The sequence below is a fragment of the Sciurus vulgaris genome (assembly GCF_902686455.1).
Source record: "Sciurus vulgaris genome assembly, chromosome: 17".
NCBI lineage: Eukaryota > Metazoa > Chordata > Mammalia > Rodentia > Sciuridae > Sciurus > Sciurus vulgaris.
In genome coordinates this window covers 18,121,293-18,143,321 of record NC_136478.1, presented here as the reverse complement: position 1 = coordinate 18,143,321, position 22,029 = coordinate 18,121,293, and the positions used below count along the sequence as shown (strand labels likewise).

General features: G+C 41.5%; 2 protein-coding genes across 2 annotated transcripts in view; both read right to left on the bottom strand.

The window, feature by feature from the left end:
* Positions 1-22,029, bottom strand: part of RANBP10 (RAN binding protein 10) — a 78,968-nt gene that overhangs the window by 53,426 nt on the left and 3,513 nt on the right. The gene's annotated exons all lie outside the window — the stretch shown is intronic.
* On the bottom strand, positions 14,469-15,057 carry LOC306647637 (cyclin-dependent kinases regulatory subunit 2). Its single transcript, XM_079117167.1, has one exon. It carries the CDS (start codon positions 14,964-14,966, stop codon positions 14,727-14,729), a length of 240 nt encoding a protein of 79 aa, XP_078973293.1. The 5' UTR covers positions 14,967-15,057; the 3' UTR covers positions 14,469-14,726.

Here is a 22,029-nt window from a genome sequence, read left to right as displayed (position 1 = left end):
GACAAGAGTCATATGATTATCTCAATAGACACAGAAAAAGCATTTGACAAAACACAGCACCACTCCATGTTCAAAACACTAGAAAAACTAGGGTTAGTAGGAACATACCTCAACATTGTAAAAGTTATCTATGCTCAGCCCATAGTCAACATCATCCTAAATGGAGAAAACTTGAAAGCATTCCCTCTAAAAACTGGAACAAGACAGGAATGCCCTCTTTCACCACTTCTATTCAATATCATCCTTGAAACTCTAGCCAGAATAATCAGACAAACTAAAGAAAATAAAGGGATACGGATAGGAAAAGAAGAACTCAAACTATCATTATTTGCCCATGACATGATTCTATATTTAGAAGATCCAAAAAATTCCACCAGAAAACTTCTAGAACTCACAAATGAATTCAGCAAAGTAGCAGGATATAAAATCAATACCCATGAATCAAAAGCATTTCTCTATATAAGCAATGAATCCACTGCAGTAGAAATTAGGAAAACTACCCCATTCACAATAGCCTCAACAAAAATAAAATACTTGGGAATCAATCTAACAAAAGAGGTGAAAGACCTCTACGATGAAAACTACAGAACACTAAAGAAAGAAATTGAAAAATAACTTAGAAGATGGAAAGATCTCCCATGTTCTTGGATAGGCAGAATTAATACTATCAAAAAGGCCACACTACCAAAAGTGTTATACAGATTCAGTGCAATTCCTATTAAAATCCCAATGACATTCTTCATAGATGTAGAAAAAGCAATCATGAAATTCAATTGAAAAAGTAAGAGACACAGAATAGCCAAGGCAATTCTTAGTAAGAAGAGTAAAGCAGGGGGAATCACACTATCAGACCTTAAACTATACTACAGAGCTGTAGTAACAAAAATATTATGGTATTGGCCCCAAAACAGACATGCAGACCAATAGTACAAAACAGAAGACACAGAGACAAACCCACATAAATATGGTTATCTCATACTAGACAAAAGTGCCAAAACTATACATTGGAGAAAAGATAGCCTATTCAACAAATGATACTGGGAAAACTGGAAATCCATAAGTAACAAAATGAAATCAAATCTCTCTCTCTCACCCTGCACAAAAATCAACTCAAAATGGATCAAAGACTTAACCACTAGAACCCTGTGCCTAATAAAAGAAAAAGTAAGCCCAAATCTTCATCATGTCGGCTTAGGAACTGACATCCTTAACAAGACTCCTAAAGCGCAAGAAGTAAAATTAAGAATCAATAAATGAGAGGGATTCAAACTAAAAATCTTCTTCTCAGCGAAGGAAACAATCAATGTGAAGAGAGAGCCTACAGAATGGGAAAAATCATTACCATGTGCACCTCAGATACAGCACTAATCTCCAGGATATATAAAGAACTAAAAACCTTAACACCAAAAAAACAAATAACCCAATCAATAAATGGGCTAACAAACTGACACAGAAGAAATAAAATCAATTAATAAATGTATGAAAAAATGTTCATCATCTTTCACAATTAGAGAAATGCAAATCAAAACTACTCTTAAGATTTTAATTCACTCCAGTCAGAATTGGCAATTATCAAGAATACAAGCAATAAATAAATGTTGGCAAGGATGTGGGGAAAAGGAACACTCATACATTGTTGGTGGGACCGCAGATTGGTGCAACCACTTTGGAAAGCAGTATGGAGATTCCTTAGAAAACTTGGAATGGAACCACCATTTGACCCAGCTATCCAACTCCTCAGTTTATACCCAAAGGACTTAAAATTAGCATACTATAGTGACACAGCCACATCAATATTTATAGCAGCTCAATTCACAATAGCTAATCTATGGAACCAACCTAGAAGTCCTTCAATTGATGAATGGATAAAGAAACTGTGGTATATATATATATATATATATACACAATGGAATATTATTCAGCCATAAAGAATGATAAAATTATGGCATTTGCAGGCAAATGGATGAAACTGGAGAATATCATGCTAAGTGAGATAAGCCAATCTCAAAAAACCAAAGGACGAATGATATCGCTAATAAGTGGATGATGACGACACATAATGGGGGGTGGGAGGGGTTAGTGTTAGGGTTAGAGTTAGGGTTAGGGAGGGGGGCAAGAATGAAGGAAGGAAGGACTGTATAGAGGGAAAAGAGGGGTGGGAGGGGTGGGAGGAAGGGGAAAAAAAAGAATGAATCAAACAACATTACCCTATGTAAATTTATGATTACACAAATGGTGTGCCTTTACGCCATGTACAAACAGAGAAACAACATGTATCCCATTTGTTTACAATAAAAGAAAAAGAAAAAAGAAAGTGATAATTAAACGTCAAAAAAAAAAAAGAAAGAAAATGTGGTACATATACACAATGGAATATTACTTAGCCTTAAAGAAGAATGAAATTATTGCATTTTTAGGTAAATGGATGGAACTAGAGAATATCATGCTAAGTGAAATAAGCCAATCCCAAAAAACTAAAGGCCAAATGTTTTCTCTGATAAGAGAATGCTGATCCATAGTGGGGTGGGTGGGTAGCAAAGAATGAAGGAACTTTGGATTATGCAGAGGGCAGTGAGGGGAGGGGTGGGGTGGTGGGGATGGAAAGGATGGTAGAATGAGACAGACATTATTATCCCATATACATGTATGAAAAAAATTGTAAAAAAAGATTTCCTGGTTTTAAGTAGCTATAGTTACTATAATGTATCTCTTGGGGCAAGCTGAATGAATAGTACATGAGATTTTCCTATATTATTTGTACAACTTGTATAAATCTATAATTATTTCAAAATAAAAAGTTAAAAATAAAAATAAAAAAAGAAACTTGTGAGACCCTGTCTCTAAATAAAATATAAAGCCAGACACAGTGATGCATGCTTGTAATCCCAGCAGCTCAGGAGACTGAGGCAGGATGATTGCAAGTTCAAAGCCAGACTCAACAAAAAGCGAGGCACTAAGCAGTAAAAGTGAGGTGCTAAGCAACTCAGTGAGATCCCATCTCTAAATAAAATACAAAATAGAGCTGGGGATGTGGTTCAGTGATTGAGTGCCCTCAGTTCAATCCCTAATAAACCCTCCAAAATAAATAAATTAATTAATTAATTTAATATAAAAAGGACTGGGGATGTTAAGAGTCCCTGGGTTCAATCCCTGTACTAAAAGAAGAAAGTAATTACATAGGATTGCCCCAATTTGTCTTTTTCCAAATGGTTATACATTCACATTCTGACTGTCCCTGTTATAATTTTGCAAGGAATCTTTCCACAAATATTTCTACATCTTGGACTCTTTCTTCCCGTCCCCTTGTGCTCCACATACTTATGTACCTGTTTCCTAACTCTAACACTCCCAAGGTCCACACACCATGGTATCTCTGCCCCTGATAATCCTTCATCTGCAATAAATGTCCTTTTGCTTTTCTCTGGCTGGCTGTACCTCCATATTTTGGAAAGAAGCCTCTGTCACTCAAATAGAGGACCAGTCAGGAAGGGAAGGCTCTGACCCAAACATCTTCCTCTCAAAACAGCATCATGCTGGGTAGAGACCAGACAAAGACAGACCAACACATGGTCCTGATAACCTAACCCACAGGGTTTAAGAGAAAGGAGGGGGAAAGGAAAAGGAATGAGACTTCCAAGAGGGAACTCCATGGCTCAAATAAAACACATCTTTTGGGGTTTTTTGATTCATTTTTAGTGGCGCTAAATCCACCCAGGGCCCTGCACATACCAGGCAAGTGTTCTATCACTAAGCTACACACCTGGCCCCTTTTATTTTGAGACAGGGTCTCACTAAATTGCCCAAGCTGGCCTTGAACATGTGATTCTCCTTCTTCAGCCTCTAGAGTAAATGTGTTTACAGGCGTGAACCATGGTGCCTGGCCACTGTTTTGTTTTAAATAGCATTTGGGACACAGATTTGGATCCTTAAAGGTCAAAGATGTGACCTCACATATAAACTGCACTGGACAGAACTGTTTAGCACTTCCCAGAAAAACCCAAACTGCCTGCCAGAAGGATCCAGCTTCAAGAATCATCAGGAGGGCTGGGGATATAGCTCAGTTGGTACCGTTCTTGCCTTGCATGCACAAGGCCCTGGGTTCAATCCCCAGCACCACAAAAAAAAAAAAAAAAAAAAAAAAAAAAAAAAAAGAATCATCAGAAGATGGAGCTGTGCAAGCCTGCTGGCAGGATTCCCATTAAATTAAATCTTGCACATTTTCCCAGAAAAACTGTAGCCCAAATTATCAGCTTCCTGACTTTACATGGTAGAGGCTGCCAAAATGGTCTCCATTTCCTTGATGTCCCAGCTGACCAAGTAGCAGACAACCCCAACGGTCCTGTAGTCATCAATCTAGTGCAACATAGCAAGGGCTTTCCCAGACCTGGATGCCAACAACTCATCTTGTCCCATTCAGAGGAACCCAGGCCTGCTGTGCCCAACGCAGCATATGGTCCCACTCCTGGCATACAGGTTTCCTGACACTAAGGTGAGAGCTTACATTTGAAGTTGCTTCCTGGGTGACCCTTCATTGCTTAAGTTTAGTGCAAATAGGGTAGGGCAAGGGTCATCCAAGAGGAGTTATACTGGGTCACCGGCAATAGGTCTCTGGTTCTGTAGTGTTCCACGGGTGGTTCCATGGAACCACAGGTTCCACCAAGGCACCTGGGCTTAAAATACAAGTTGTTCCAGGCGGCGGCACACACCTATAATTCCAGTAACTCAGGAGGCTGATGAGGGTGTCACAAATTCAAGGCCAGCTTAGGCGACTTAGTGAGACCCTATCTCAAAATAAAAAATAAAAAAGGCTGGGGAAGTAGCTCCACAATATAGCACCCCTGGGTTCAACCTCCATACCCCTATACTGCAAAAAGAAAAAAAAAAATTTAAACTATGAGTTGCTTGGGGAACTAGGGTTATAGTTCAGTGGTAGCAAACTTGCGTAGCATGCATGAAGCCCTGATTTTAATCCCCAGCACCTTAAAAAGCCAAGAACAAGTTGCTCCAGCTTCCCAACAGGAAAAGCTTCTTCTACCTCTAGCAGCCAGCCCTCAACACCTTTCTGTAGACTCTGTTCCCCAGGTAGGATGGTGTTTCCTAGAAGGTACCTGGAAATCTTACAAACCCCTGTCTCAACTGGAGAATCTGGATGAGCTAAAGGTAGAGCATCCAGAAGAAACCAACACACACCCACAATTAGAGCAACCTGCCACCTCCAGGTGTCAATGACACAGGAATCGGTTATACAGGAGCCCTACTTACATACTCAAATGAGGCCAGAGCTGAGTCATGGTCCAAGGGGAAAAAAGTCCCTACTCTTCAAACATTAGGTGACACTAAGTCTTTTACAAAAGTAGGTGTTCTAAAACTACAAAAAGATTAGGCTTCTACTTTCTAACAATTCTTTGTACCCTAGAAGACAAAGATGTCCACTTTTGTCACTTTTATTCAACATATCAAAAGTTCTTAGCCAGAACAATTAGATCAAAAAGGAAAGAAAGGAAAGAGCAACCAAATTGGAAAAGAGGAAATAAAACCATCTCTGTTCACAGGTGACAAGAGATCACTCTAACCACCACACATACATACACATACACACACACACACACACACACACACAATCTGTTAGAGCTAAAAAGTTACTATTTAAAAATAAACATAAGAAGGCCAAATACAAACTGAAAACAATATAGTGTTACTAAAACAAATTAAAGACACAATATAAAGACAGCCCTTGTTTATGGTTTGGAAGACTTAATCTTATTTAGGATGTCAATAACTCCCAAAGCAATGTACAGATTCAATGTCATCCCTATCAAAATCCCAATGACAAGTCAGGTATGGTGGCACATGCCTGTAATTCCAGAGACTGAGGAGGACAAGGCAGGAGGATCCATAAATTCAAGACCTGCCTCAGCAACTTAGTGAGACCCTGTCTCAAAACAAAGAAATAAAAAAGATAAAAGGACTGGGAATGTAGGCCAATGGTAAAGTGCCCCTGGGTTCAATCCCCAATACTGTCTATCGGGAAAAAACTCTCAATGATGTATTTTACAAAAACAGAAAAATCTACATGGAATCTCAAAGGACACTGAGTAGCTAAAACAATCTTCAAAAAGAAGAAACTGGAAGTCTCATAATTCCATATTTCAAAACTCAGTACAAAGCTACACTAATCAAACAGGGTAGTACTGGCATAAAGATACATATATACACCAATGAAATAAAATGGACATGGAGCCCAGAAATAAACCCTTACATAAAGAGGTAACTGATTATGATAAAGATACTAAGATCATTCATGAGGAAATGGCAGCTTTTACAACAAATAGTGATGGGACCTCCGGGTAACCACAAGCAAAGAACAAAGTTATACCTTATACATATACAAAAATTAACCCCAGGTCAAAAGGGTTAATTAGGGTTAAAAAAAACCATAAGGCCTTGTAGAAGAAAACATAAGGGAAAGTTTCATAAAATTGAATCTGGTAATGATTTCTTGAATATGATACCAAAAGCACAAGCAACAAAAAATATAAATGAAATGGACTTCATCAAAATTAAAAACTTTTGTATATTAATGGACATTAAACACAGTAAAATGGCAATGGAAACTCATGAGAGAAAATATGTACAAATTATATATATGATGATGGGTTAATATCCAGGATATATATAGAACTCCTACAATTCAATAACAGAAAAACCTGATTAAAAAATGAACAAAGGATTTATCTATATCTCTCTCTAAAGAAGATATACAACAGTCAATAAGTACATAAAAAGAGGCCAGATGTGGTGGCACATGCCTGTAATCCCAGTGACTGGGAGGCTGATGCAAGAGGATCTCAAGTTTAAGACCAGCCTCACCAACTTAGCGAGAAGGTCCTAAGCAACTTAATGATACCCTGTCTTTGGTTCAACATCCGAAATCAATAAATGTAATTCACCATATCAATAGACTTAAAGTCAAGAATCACATGATTATTTCAATAGATGCAGAAAAAGCATTTGATAAAATACAGCATCCCTTCATGCTCAAAACACTAGAAAAAATAGGGACAGTGGGAACATTCCTTAACATTGTAAAGGCCATCTATGCTAAGCCCATGGCTAATATCATTCTAAATGGTGAAAAACTGAAAGCATTCCCCCTAAAAACTGGAACAAGGCAGGGATGCCCTCTTTCACCACTTCTATTCAATATCGTCCTTGAAACTCTAGCCAGAGCAATTAGACAGACCAAAGAAATTAAAGGGATACGAATAGGAAAAGAAGAACTCAAACTATCCCTATTTGCTGATGATATGATTATATACTTAGAGGAACCAGGAAATTTCACCAGAAAACTTTTAGAACTCAGAAGTGAATTCAGTAAAGTAGCGGGATATAAGATCAATGCACATAAATCTAATGCATTTTTATACATAAGTGATGAATCTTTGGAAAGAATAATTAGGAAAACTACCCCATTCACAATAGCCTCAAAAAAAATAAAATACTTGGGAATCAATCTCACAAAAGAGGTGAAAGACCTCTACAATGAGAACTACAAAACACTAAAGAAAGAAATTAAAGAAAACCTTAGAAGATGGAAGGATCTCCCATGTTCTTGGATAGGAAGAATTAATACTGTCAAAATGGCCATACTACCAAAAGTGCTATACAGATTCAATGCAATTCCAATTAAAATCCCAATGACGTACCTTACAGAAATAGAGCAAGCAATTATGAAATTCATCTGGAAGAATAAGAAACCCAGAATAGCTAAAGCAATCCTTAGCAGAAAGAGTGAAGGGGGGGGGGGGTGTATCGCAATACCAGATCTTCAACTCTACTACAAAGCAATAGTAACAAAAACGGCATGGTATTAGCACCAAAATAGAAAGGTAGATCAATGGTACAGAATAGAGGACACGGACACAAACCCAAATAAATACAATTTTCTAATACTAGACAAAGGGGCCAAAAATATGCAATGGAGAAAAGATAGCCTCTTCAACAAATGGTGCTGGGAAAACTGGAAATCCATATGCAATAGAATGAAACTAAACCCTGATCTCTCACCCTGCACAAAAATCAACTCACAATGGATCAAGGACCTCGGAATCAGACCAGAGACCCTGCAGATTATAGAAGAAAAAGTAGGTCCAAATCTTCAACATATCGGCCTAGGACCAGACTTCCTCAACAGGACTCCCATAGCATAAGAAATAAAAGCAAGAATCAATAACTGGGATAGATTCAAACTAAAAAGCTTTCTCTCAGCAAAGGAAACTATCAGCAATGCGAAGAAAGAGCCTACAGAGTGGGAGAAAATCTTTGCCACTCATACTTCAGATAGAGCACTAATTTCCAGAATATTTAAAGAACTAAAAAAAACTACACAAAGAATACAAATAACCCAATCAACAAATGGGCTAAGGATATGAACAGACACTTCACAGAAGAAGATCTACAAGCAATCAATAAACATATGAAAAAATGTTCACCATCTCTAGTAATAAGAGAAATGCAAATCAAAACCACCCTAAGATTCCATCTCACCCCAATTAGAATGGCAATTATCAAGAATACTAGCAACAAGTGTTGGCGAGGATGTGGGGAGAAAGGTACACTCATACATTGCTGGTGGGGCTGCAAATTAGTGCAGCCACTCTGGAAAGCAGTGTGGAGATTCCTTAGAAAACGTGAAATGGAACCACCATTTGTCCCAGCTATCCAACTCCTTGGCCTATACCCAAAGGACTTAAAATCAGCATACTACAGAGATACAGCCACATCAATGTTCATAGCTGCTCAATTCACAATAGCCAGATTGTGGAACCAACCTAGATGTCCTTCAATAGATGAATGGATAAAGAAACTGTGGTATATATATACAATGGAATATTACTCAGCCATAAAGAATGATAAAATTATGGCATTTGCAGGCAAATGGATGAAACTGGAGAATATCATGCTAAGTGAGATAAGCCAATCTCAAAAAACCAAAGGACGAATGATATCGCTAATAAGTAGATGATGACACATAATGGGGGGTGGGAGGGGTTAGTGTTAGGGTTAGAGTTAGGGTTAGGGAGGGGGGCAAGAATGGAGGAAGGAAGGACTGTATAGAGGGAAAAGAGCGGTGGGAGGGGTGGGGAGAAGGGAAAAAATAACAATGAATCAAACAACATTACCCTATGTAAATTTATGATTACAAATGGTATGCCTTTACGCCATGTACAAACAGAGAAACAACATGTATCCCATTTGTTTACAATAAAAAAAAATGATACCGTGTCTCAAAATTAAAAATTAAAAAAGGACTGGGAATGTAGCTCAGTAGTACAGTGCCCCTGGGTTCAATCCCCAGTACCAAGAAAAAGTAATAAAAAGATGTTCAACTAATCATTCAGGAAACAAATCAAAACCACAATGAGATATCATTTCCCATCATTTAGGCTGCCAAAAATAAGACAATAAGAAAAGGGCATAATGAAAACCCCAAACCCAAACGTGTTCTTCTGGACACCTACTGTATTACCTTTATATCTAAGGAATTGGAAAAATGACATTAGATCATCATCTGAAACTGTATTTCCTCTGGTGATCTCTGGAAACATTTGAAAATGACTGAGTTTTGGGAAGCTGTTGGGTCATAGCTAAAGTTCAATAATTTAGTAAAAATAAGTGCAATAAATTTTTCTTTAGAGAGGCCTTGAGGTCATTCATGCCTTCCACAAAAATTCTGCAACAGTACAGCACTAGGGACACAATGGTGGGGGCATGAACTCAGTCCCGACACTGTCAAGCTGGGGTGAGCCGGAGAGCCAAGGTTCAATGACTCAAAGAGGGGGGCTCACTAAGAAAGTAAAAGTTGAGCTAAGACCTGCTAAAGGAGATGAGAGGAGAAAAGAAGAAAAGCCATGCAGAATGTGCCATGCAGAAGCAGCAAGATGTACAAAGGCATACAGGCAAAAAAGCAGTCATGTGATGGAGGAACTGGGAGAAGTTCCGTGTAGCTTAACAGGCTGGGCAGACCTATAACAGCCAAAGCTGGAATAGGAAACAGGGCTGCCCATGCATAGCCTGTGTGCTTGCTTAAGGAGTTTGCACTTTAGGGGAGGTTAATGGGAAGCCACAGAAGAGGTGTAGCAAGGACACAACTAATCGAACAGCCACTGTGTGAAAAATGGATTGAAGAAGTAAAACTGGACACTACCAAAATCATCCCAGTAGAAGATGACAAGGGTTAGACAAGGACAGGAACAGTAGGGACAGAATGATGTGGACAGAGCCAAGTGTTCTTTAGAACACAGTGAACTAACTGGGGAGGGGAGGAGCTTGAGAAGCTCAGGACACTGCCCAGCACAGTCAGTCACCAGAGCAAAGTCAATTCTGTGAAACCACTTGGAAATTCTGGAGCCAAAGTGCTCAAAGTCAGTAGTGGTCATTCCCCAGCTCTGCTCTAGTCCTGGCATTGACAGCATGCACCAACATCTGAATGAGAAACATTCCTGCAAGAAGCAAATACACAGAACACGTCCAGATTCAAATCTCACCTCTTCCCTTGAGCTCACCATGGGTCCATGGGCACATCACTTTGCCTCTCAGGGCCTACTTCAACAGCTATTACCATGAGTCCAGAGAGCCCTCAGTGCAGCCACTCGCCAGGATCAAAGGAGCACCTGGGCTGGTGCTCAAGGAAGGCAAACGGTGGATGACTATTTGGACGACCCCATTCTGTCCACTAGTTCATAAGTGGAGACTCTTCCACCAGTGGAATCTGGCAAATTAGGTCCTTCTCAAAGGCCTGAATCTTGGGACATCTAAAAACAAATGCCTCTTTACTTGGAATTGCCAAGGAGAAAGGAGGTGAGCATTTGCTTCCTTGTGGTAAAGGGCCAGGTTATACTAGGAACACTGACAATTACAGGCTGCCCTGAACAGCTTTGCAGGGAGGGAGGGAGCAAAGGCTCCCACACCCAGAGCAGCTGACAGAACAGATAGAGCAGTTTGGCTCCCCAATCTTCACTTCTCCACTGGCCTTTCTTTTCAGGCAGCAGAATGCCTGAGGAGCCTGAGGGAATGGGGTCAGAGGATATTATTTACCCCACAGGAGGAGTGACAGTAAGGCAAATCCATCTGATTTACCCCTTTCTTCTGTATGGCAGAAAATGGAGAGGAAATATCACTTGTCAGAGAGGATGGCACAGCCAGAAAGTACAGAAGGACGGCAAACAAGTTCTTCCTGGCAGTATGGTCATAAGTCGGTCTCTAGCTCCCAGTTTCTATTCTGCACTGACAAACCACAATGTAAGCTGGAGCTACAAAAAGAGTCACTCTGTCCCCTGTCCCTTATCTGGATTCAGAGAGAAAAGGGCAGCAAACAGGCACTTCCTGGGCCAAACCAGATGGAGATTCACCAGACAGTAACTTGGAGGAGGAGCAATCACACTTGTAAGTGGGCAGCAAAGGCCCTCAGTTGAACAAACCCAAAGCAAGCAGCTGATCACACAACCAGGTCCACCCAGAAGCCTCCACCATCTACCACAGACCTCCTTAAGAATGAAGTGGCGTTAGTGTTAGGGTTAGGGTTAGGGTTAGGGTTAGGGAGGGGGGCAAGAATGGAGGAAGAAAAGACTGTTTAGAGGGAAAAGAAGGGTGGGAGGGGTGGGGGGAAGGGAAAAAATAATAGAATGAATCAAACAACATTACCATATGTAAATTTATGATTATACAAATGGTATGCCTTTAACCCATGTACAAACAACATGTATCCCATTTGATAACAATTAAAAAAAAAAAAGAAAAGAATGAAGTGGCAGCTCCTGAGGCCCAGGCTACACACTATCAACCTTCCTTCCCGCTGCCACATAACCAAGTTTGCTAAATCTGCAGTGACATGGAGACACAAGCACACTGGTCTTCTTGGATTCTTTTTGGTTTTTCAGATTCTCTAAGATTAACAGAATTACTTTCATAATAATAGAAAAATCATGTTAGGAGCCAGTTGATGGCCACATACTAAGTTGGCTCTCACCCTTCTAACTCTCTCTGGATCATCCCAGGGCAATATTCCAGTGATGGAGGGGACACACTGGGGAACGTGGCTTTCATAGTCAGCTCCACAGTACACCCAGTTCTCTGAGCCTTGACAAGAGGACAGAAGCTGCATCAGAAGAAAATCACAGGAACAGTCAAAATCCCTGCTGAGCAGTGGAACTGGGACCACCCAGGTTCATAAGGCACCTCCTGACCCCAAGTACAACCCAGAGCATATGTTCAGGAGACCCTGTTGCAGTGAGATGGACTCAGCTCTAACTGATGGGAGAGCCTTCCATGGTGCAAGTAGGCCTGGTGGTAGACAGAGGACAGGCCCTTAGAAACGAGCTGTGGCAGCCCATGCTATAATTCCAGCTACTCAGGAGGCTGAGGCAGAAGGATTGCAAGTTTGAGGCCAGGCTGGGCCACTTAGTGAGACCCTGTCTCAAAATAAAATAAATAGGCTGGGAATGTAGCTCAGTGGTAAAGCACCTGCCTAGCACACATGAAGCACTAGGTTCAATCACTAGGACTTTAAAAAAAGCAGCTGAGGGCAAGGAAGGAAGGAAGAATGGATGGATGGATAGAGACACAAACCAGGACCTCTTGACTCTCATACCCTCCAGATATGTACCAGGCTAGAAGAAAGGGAATATTCCTTTGCTGTCCTTTCCCACTGGTCCTGAGAGAAACCTGGGAACACCACACACAGGGGACCCCTTTGATAACAAGTCTGATGTTCCCTTCCTGCCTCTGAAAGGAAAGCATCTGAAGAGTTTTAAAATGATAGAAATACTTCAGAGCAGCACTCAGATGCAACACCCCCGACTCTGAAAGGCTGGCCTCACGCACTCCAGCTAATTCAGGTCTTAGATTTCATTCCACATCTCAGGTTCCTTATCAGTAGACAGGCTGGTCCAAAGGGCTTCTGAGCTCCTTCCCAGCTCTGACCTAGAGACTTCAATTCTGGGCAGAATGTCAATAATGTCTGTGTACTACTGCAAATGTTCTATACCCAAAAGCAAACTCAAGATGAAGAAGACCTTGGAACAGCAATCAAAAAGTCACCAAGGGCTGGGGAGATAGCTCAGTTGGTAAAGTGCTTGCCTTACAAGCACAGGGCCCTGGGTTCGATCCCCAGCACTGCAAAAAAAAAGTGAAAAGCTCAAAGCTTGGGCTAGGGAGATAGCTCAGTCAGTAGAGTGCTTGCCTTGCAAGCAAGCACGAGATCCTGGGTTTGATCCCCAGTACCGCAAAAAAAAAAAAAAAAAAAAAAAAGTCACCAAAAGGGGCTGGGGCTGGGGCTCTATGGTAGAGTGCTTGCCTAGCACACGTGAGGCACTGGGTATGATCCTCAGCACCACATAAAAATAAATAAGATAAAGGTATTGTGTCCTTCTACAAAAAAAAAAAAAAAAGTCACCAAGAGCATGATGGTGCAAGTCTATAATCCTAGCAACTTGGGAGGTTGAGACAGGAGGACCACAAGCTAGAGGCCAGCCTCAGAAGCTTAGCAAGGCTCTAAGCAACTTAGCAAGACCCTGTCTCAAAATAAAAAAAACAAAAAGGATCAGGATGTAGGTCAGTAAAAAGGATCAGTAAAGTGCTCTGGGTTAAATGCCTAGTACAAAAAAAAAAAAAGTCACCAAGAAAGGGCTCAGGTGTAGCTCAGCGGTGCACTCCTGTAATACCAGCAACTCAGGAGGCCAAGGGAAAAAATAAAAATAAATAAATAAAATAAAGGTAAAGGTATTGTGTCAATCTACAACTAAAAAAATATTAATACACACACACACACACACACACAATGAGTTATCACTCCACAACTAGGATGGCAATATTAGGAGGAAGGGAGGAAGTGAGGGAGGGAGGAAGAGAGGGAAGAAGGGAGGGAATGACAAGGGTCAGCAATGAGGTAGAGAAATAAGAACTTTCATATATTTCAAGTGGAGTACAAAACATTGCAGCTACCATGGAAAACAGTTTGGTGAGTCCTAAGAAAGTTAAACATAGCATTATTATTTGACGTAGCAATTCTACTATTAGGTGTACAGCCTAAAGAATCAAAAACAGATTCAAACAATAAGAATACCAATGTTCATAGAAGCATTATTCACAACAGTCAAAAAGCTGTTTGTCCCAAGTGTCCATCAACAGATACATGGATAAAGAAAATGTGGTATGTATATATACAGTGGAATATTACTCTGTCATAAAAAGGAATGAAGTTTCTTGTTGTAAAATACTGTCATGTATATAAAAATAAAGAAGATTGGGAGCTGAGGCTGTAGTTCAGTGGCAGAGTGCTTGCCTAGCATGTGTGAGGCACTAGGTTTGATCCTTAGCACCACATAAAAATAAACAAACAAAGGTGTGCTGTCCATCTACAATTAAAAAAAAGCTTTTATTTTTTTTTTAAATGCAACATACAAACTTTATTTAACAAAAGTAACAGGTAATGTCAAACAGGCACTTATATTAAGAGAAAAACTGACTAGAAGAAATTTTATCTTAAACACCTTACAATAACCTACTTGCAGATGCATTTAACTGAGCTCTGTTGCTGTGAAGAATACAGCTCATGCACAGGTATGGATGAATGATTTGTACATTTTTCAAGTATTCACTGAATACTACCTTATATACACATATACATTAAATTTGCGAAAGATTTAATTGATGATCCCAGATATACTTCATTTTTGTTGCTCTTTTGGAAGAGGTCGTCTAAAGAGAAGAATATGGGGTTCTGGCTCATGAATCATGTAATGAACCCAGCCTAGACTTTGTTGGACACCAAGTCTCCTCCATTCCTCTTCAGACATTAGATGAGTTTTGGGTACTTGTTTGGAAAGTTCTCTGGGTAACATGACATGCCGGTACTCATAGTGCTCGTCGAAGTACTTGTCTGAGTAGTAGATCTGCTTGTGGGCCATACTGCCGGCGCACAACAGAGCGGAAACCGAAGACTGCAAGAACAAGCGAAGCGGAACGCCCGTCCGTTTCTACCCGGGGCAACGACTCGACTAACTCCAAAAAAAAAAAAGCTTTTAATTAAAAAATAAAAATAAAAATAAAAAAGATCCCAAAAGTTAAAAAAAGGAATGAATTTCTGAGAGATAGGCCACAGCACAGAGAAACCTTGAAAATACTGTTAAATGAAACAAATCAGATACAAAAAGACAACTATTGTAGAAATACATTTATATGAAGCACCTAAAATAAGTAAATTCATAGAGAGAAAGTACATTAAATTAAAGGTAACCCCTAGGAGCCAGGCTTGGTGGCATACAGCTGTAATCCCAACTAGTCAGGAGGCTGAGGCAGGAAGATTGCAATATGGAGTCAAGCGTGGGCAATTTAGCAAGACCCTGTCTCATAATTTAAAAAGTATAAAGAGCCAGGTGCAGTGTCACATGCCTGTAATCCTAGCAGCTCAGGAACCTGAGACAGGAGGATTGCAAGTTCAAAGTCAGCCTCAGTATAAGGGAGGTGCTAAGCAACTGATTGAGACCCTGTCTCTAAATAAAATACAACATAGGGCTGGGATGTGGCTAAATGGTCAAGTGCCCCTGAGTTCAATCCCGGGTACCCAAAAAATAAATAAATAAAAAGGGCTGGGTATGGGGGTGCAGTCCAGTGGTAGAGCACCCCTGGGTTCAATCTCCAGTACCACACACACACAAAATAAAAAACAGGCGCTGGGAGGAGGAAGTAGAAAATTACTGCTTAATGGGTACAGAATTTTTGTTTGAGGTTATAGAAATATTTTGGAAATAGATGATGATGGTTGCACAACATTGTGAACGTAATTAATATCACCAAATTGTGCACTTCAAAATGGATAAATGTCAGGGTGCAGTGGCACACCCCTATAATTCCAGCAACTCAGGAAGTTGAGAGAGGAGGATACTAAGTTCCAGGCCAGCCTCAGCAACTTAGCAAGACCCTGTCTCAAAATAAAAAGTAAAATAAAAGTGGCTGGGGATGTAGCTCAGTGGTTGGGTTCCGCTGGATTCAATTCCCAGTACTAATGGAAAAAAAAAAGGGTATGTGGCACATTTTATGTTACAAATATCTTACCACATACACACAGAGTCACACCCCTACGGTTTTACACACCAGCATAAGCCTCATCTGGTTTTTCCTGATTAGACAAGTAGGGCCCAGGTACAGAGTTCAATGGAAAACATCAGAGTATTTATATTACGGCCTCATGTCAGGATCAGAAATAAGAAGTCCCTCTCTGCTAGCATAGAGAAAATGAGAAGAGCGAAGAACACAGATCCAGTTCTTTTTACTTCCTACCAATTTCTTCTTAGAAGGAAGGTAGATTTTATGGGCTGGCAAGCCCACAGGCATTGTTAATACTGGTTGCTTAAGATACATGAACCAATGACTATGGGACTTGAACATTTTAATTTAAGATCCATCAATGGGATATCTTCAGACCCACAAAGCTCTGGTAGGAAGTGATGAAGATTTTCAGAAAAAAGAAAGACAAGGTTCTCAGCCTCAGGGCTAAGTTGGCTCTTGAGGGCTATGGGAAGGTACCAGCTCTGCTGTTCACCCTTTCAGATGAAAGAACCAATCACCACTGCCTCCATCCCAGACTTCCAAGGAGCTCCTGGGATCCCATCTGCTAGTCTCATCTTGATATCTACACCTTAGCCATAACTCAGCAGGGTGGCAATTTTGTTCCTATCAGAACTTGTCCCAGATAAAAGAAATCAACAGTCTCTACAACACGGAGGACTCTGAGACAGTGGCTACAAAATAGTTTTAGAGACAGGGTCTTGCTGTGTTGTCCGGGCTGGCTTCAAACTCTGAGGGCTCAACTAATCCTCACACCTCAGTCTCCCAAGTAGCTGGGACTACGGGCATGCACCACTGCACTCAGCTCTGTTCTTAAAATGATACCATGTCCAGCATTGAAAGAGCCCGTATATTTGTTTGTTTGTTTTTTTTTTTGGTACTGGGAATTGAACTCAGGGGCACTCAACCACTGAGCCACATCCCCAGCCCTATTTTGTTTTTATTTAGAGACAGGATCTCACTGAGTTGCTTAGTGCCTCACTGTTGCTGAAGCTTGCTTTGAACTTGCAATCCTGTCTCAGACTCCTGAGTCACTGGGATTACAGCATGAGCCACTGAGCCTGGCCTATGTATTCTTCTATAGTTAAAAAAAAAAAAAAAAAGATTATCTAAAGGCTCTGATATAGCTCAGAAGTAGAATGCTTACCTATCCTGAGTTGGAGCCCCAGCACCATAAGAAAAACACAAAACAAAACAAAACAAAAAAAACTTCTCTTAAAAAAAAAAAAAAAAAAAAAAATATATATATATATATATATATATGCTGGGGATTAAAAAATAAATATTTTTGAAAAAAATTATAATCATTTGCAGACTGCTGACACAACAGTTGTTATGAAAGAGTATTCTATAAAAAATAGTGCATGCCAATTTCAGACCCAAGAATTCATAAACTAGGTTGTAACCAGTTCTACTCCACCAACCATTCCCTGTGCTCCTTTCCTCTGGGTTCAGCTCTGACTTGGCACTGTCCTTGGACCATTTGAGCACAACTACTTCTCATCTTCCAACTACCTTTACCCGGAGGGCTGGTAGGTTTCATCCCATGATGAAACTGATCAAAAAATTACAACTGCCTGGTACACTGTACATTGAGAAAAATTCTGGGGCTTTGTCTGGACAAGAATGAGTGTTGTTATCAATCAGTAATGTTTGCCATGAAAGCTGAGGGTATGGGGGAGGGGGTATTTGAGTCTTGACATTTGCCATTCCTGATCTTAAATTAAACTTCCCTGAAATCCCAAACTATCTCCAAGTCCACAAGGGAGGAGAGAAAGACAGATAGGAAGAAGGGTGCAAAGAACTTCCTCAGCCACTCCCCCACATCCCTAGACAGTCAAATGCATCTTGTTCTGGCCCCTTGAAGACAAAGGGACCAGGCTCTGCTCTTTCACCAAGTCCTCTACCTTCATTTCTTGAAACAGCAATGAATTCACATTTTGGTCACAACACAAAAACGCCAACAAGCCTGGAGCTACAAAGAAGTTTTACATGAAGGCTGGGGATGTAACTCAGAGGTAGAGCACTTGCCTGACATGGGTGAGACCCTGAGTTCAATCCCCAGAACTAGAAAAAAAACAAAAGATGGATTTTGAACAGAATTTCTGGAGAGGCAGAGGGACATCCTGGCACTTGGACATGGTTATTCACCCCTCTCCCAGCGATGAGTCCCTTCTTTCCAACTTGACCACAGAGACTCCCTATGGGGCCCTTTCTTTCCAATGGCCCCAGAAATAGGAACAGCACACAGTGCCTGCTACCCAAAGCTAGAAGTTCATTCTCTGTGCTCCAGCCTGGTGAGCCCCTGCTTCCCTCCAACAGAGAATCTTCATTTCCTACTGACCCACCTAGGGAAAAGAGCAAGTATTCCAGAGAATGAAGAAACAATGAGGGTGGGAGGGGAGATGGGAAGTGAATTCTAGGAATTCCTTGACCAAGGAAAGTCCCAGTTATAAAGAAGCAGCCATACTCTCCACTCTCAACTCACAGTTGGGGCCTGGCAGTGTCAAGTAGGGAGATCCCATCAGAAAAGTGGACACCATGTAGACTCCAGTTCTCTCACCTCATGCCACAGCTACATCCCAGTATGCCCAAATTAGACCAGGACTTTAACCCCAAACACTGGTAAGCTATACAATACTCCAAGAGATTCCAGAGCCCAAATATTTCAGGTCCCAAGAAAGAGCATGTGCTAGGGTTGTAGCTCAGTGGTAGAGTGTTTGCCTAGCATGTGTGACATTGGGTTCCATCCTCAGCACCACATAAAAATAAATAAATAAAACAAGGGAGATATTGTGTCCATCTACAATGTGAAAGAAAGAAAGAAAGAAAGAAAGAAAGAAAGAAAGAAAGAAAGAAAGAGAAAGAAAGAAAGAAAGAAAGAAAGAAAGAAAGAAAGAAAGAAAGAAAGAAAGAAAGAAAGAAAGAAAGAAAGAAAGAGCACACTGGGTTACCTAGGAAGAGACACAGCCCAAAGCTCAGCATCTACCTGTGAGGTCACCAGCTCCAGGGGGCAGTCAGGGAGAGCTACCTTAGGCAAGGACACCAACTACACCTCAAAGCAGGCAAGACAAGGCTTTTGTCAGTCCACAGATAAGCAACATACATACAATACACAAACACTGGACTAAGAGGACCCTAAGTGGAGGACCAGCCACAGGCTGTCTCTACACGGGAAGGGTCTGGGCTCAGAGGCTTTCCAGACCAGGAAGACAGCAGAGATCTTAATTAACTGAGTGGCTAAGTCTCCATGGAAAATCACTTGGGTGATCCTGACTCAGGAGAGGAAAATGGATGTTAGACATAAAACATGGATGGTGCTACCTTTCAGATATGAGTTAGCAAAATCAAACTACCAGAGAATTCTATACAAGCACAGTCCCTTTACCTCTGAAAACCCTCCCTGGTTATCAATCTTCAGCATCCCTCCCCTGTATCTTACTACATGGGAGAAAGGCCAGCTGAGAGAGAAAAGACAACTGCTTTGAGAAAACCATGCCCAAGGCCAAGGACTTAAAGTCACTGGTCCCTCTGGACAGAGCTCTCAGGCATAGGGGCCTGGTAAACCACATCAGCAGAGTTCTTCCCCAGCTCTTCCACACACTGTTACTGCCCTTAGGACAAAGTCCATGATCCTTGGCTTCAGCATACAAGGGATTTTTTTGTTTGTTTGTTCTAATTAGTTATACATGACAGTAGAATGTGTTTTGACACATTGTACACAAATGGAGCACCACCTCTCATTCCTCTGGCTGTACATGGTACAGTCACACCAGTAGTGTAGTCATACATGTATATAGAGAAATCATGTCCATCTCATTCCCCGCCCTCCCCAACCCCACATCCCCTTCCCTCCCTACAAGGGATTTCCAATCTAGACCTTGACTACTTCTTGCCCTATGCCCATATCTTCTCGTTGTTGCTGTGTTTTGACACAGGGTCTCACTACGTTGTCCAGCCTTACTTAAAATTTCTGGGCTCAAGCAATTCTCTTGCTTCAGCCTCCTGAGTAGCTGAGACTACAGTCATGCCACCATGCCCCACTTTGTCTCCACATCTTTTTATACATTGCATCTTCTGCCTGAAGCATTTGTTCCTCACTTTGTTCATCTGGAACACTAATTCCTCCTTCTATTAAGCATCATCACCTCTTGTATGAAGCTTTCTCCAGAGGTGAAGAAGGAAGCCTGGGCCACCCTGGATGGTACATACCCCATCAGCTAACCCTTTCTGTGTCACCCTGTGAGGTTACATGCAGAGGCATTATCTGTTTCCTCTCTAGACAGACCTCATACTTATGTCCCTAGGGCTCAGGCCGGGGGCAAAATGACAGATGTATAGAATGAATGGGTGGCACACTGACTGTATGTATGTATGTATGGACTGTATGACCACAGGAGGTCAGCTAAAGGAGCAAGCAAAAGCTGGTTGATTGTGACCAGAGATCCCTGCGCAGGGCCCCAGCTGCTGAGAATACCCCACCCCTTCTCACACCATCCAGCGTTCTAGTCCAGGCTTGCTGTTCTTGAGTAGAGCCACCCATCACATGTCAGGAGGTTTCTGCTGCTGGGATGATGTTACAGTCTATTTTGAGGGTCACACTGGAGCATCCGTCAGCTGGGCCAGCCACACCCTCCATGTGTCATCATTAAGAGCAAGGGATACCCACAGGTCTGTAAACTCTGTCTAAAGAAGCTGATTCCCCACTAGGGACCCTCAGCTTCAGGGCCTCTTTGGCTTCCTGGAAAGAACAACCTGGATGCATCTTATCTCCTGGCACCACTGGCAGGGCTCAGATGCCTCTCACCCCATCAGACCTGCTCCCAGTGTTCACAGCTCTGGTGACTCGGCAAAATGCAGCCAAAACCCATCAGTCTATGCCAAGATCTTAGCTCAAACCTTCTCCATAGCGCTCCCTCATACATGGGGAGTACCCAAAAAGCCCAGGACCCTGACATGGAGCTAGTTACTCAATGAACTCGTAAGTCCATAGATCCAACCTGCTGGAAAACCCCTACTTATCCTTCATAACCATGCCCAGGCTCTGCCTCCTCTTGCAGAGACTTTCAGTTCACTCTCTGCTCAGTAGGCTACAGGCTCCCTGAGGACAAGGCTGATCTGCATTGGCTCCACACATAGCACAGGGCCTGGCACATAGTAGGGAAGAATATAAATGAAATGAAACCTTTCTGATCAGACTAGCTTAGTGTATTCTTCTACAAAGACATCATGAGAACAGATAGGCACAGTGGCACATGCCTGTGATCCCAGAGATTCTGAAGGCTAAGGCAGGAGGATCAGAAGTTGGAGGCCATCCTTGGCAACTTAGCGAGACCCTGTCTCAATTAAAAGGGCAGGGTATGTAGCTCAGTAGTAGAGTGCCCCTGGTTTCAATCCCCAACTGGGAAGGAAATTAAAAAAAAAAAAAAAAAAAAAAAAAAGACATGATGAGAACAAATGCATTTCTAAAGAACAATGACACTAAAAGCTGGATTCAAGAAGACCTCTACAAAGGAGGTATACCCAAATCTACAGAAAAACAAGTTTACAGATTCAATGCAACAGTAAGTCAGTAAAGCTGTGAACAGAGCACGCCAACTTCCCTAGTCCCACTAAGCAATGAACATCTTCCAGTTCTGTCCCCCAACACTGAAATTCTATAGGCTTCCAACAGGACATTCCCTTACTTTAACCCAGGAAAGGAATGCAAGAGCAGCCACAATAGGGAAAGGCAGCAGCAGCATGGACACTTGTACCTAGGATCAGATGAGGACATCTGACAAATTAGGCTATTCCATTGCACATCCTAAGCCCTGCAGGCAGGGCAGGCCACCAAACATTCCAGGGACTAAGGGCTCATCCACAAAACAGGTACATCATCATTTGCTCCAGTCAGGCCCGGTG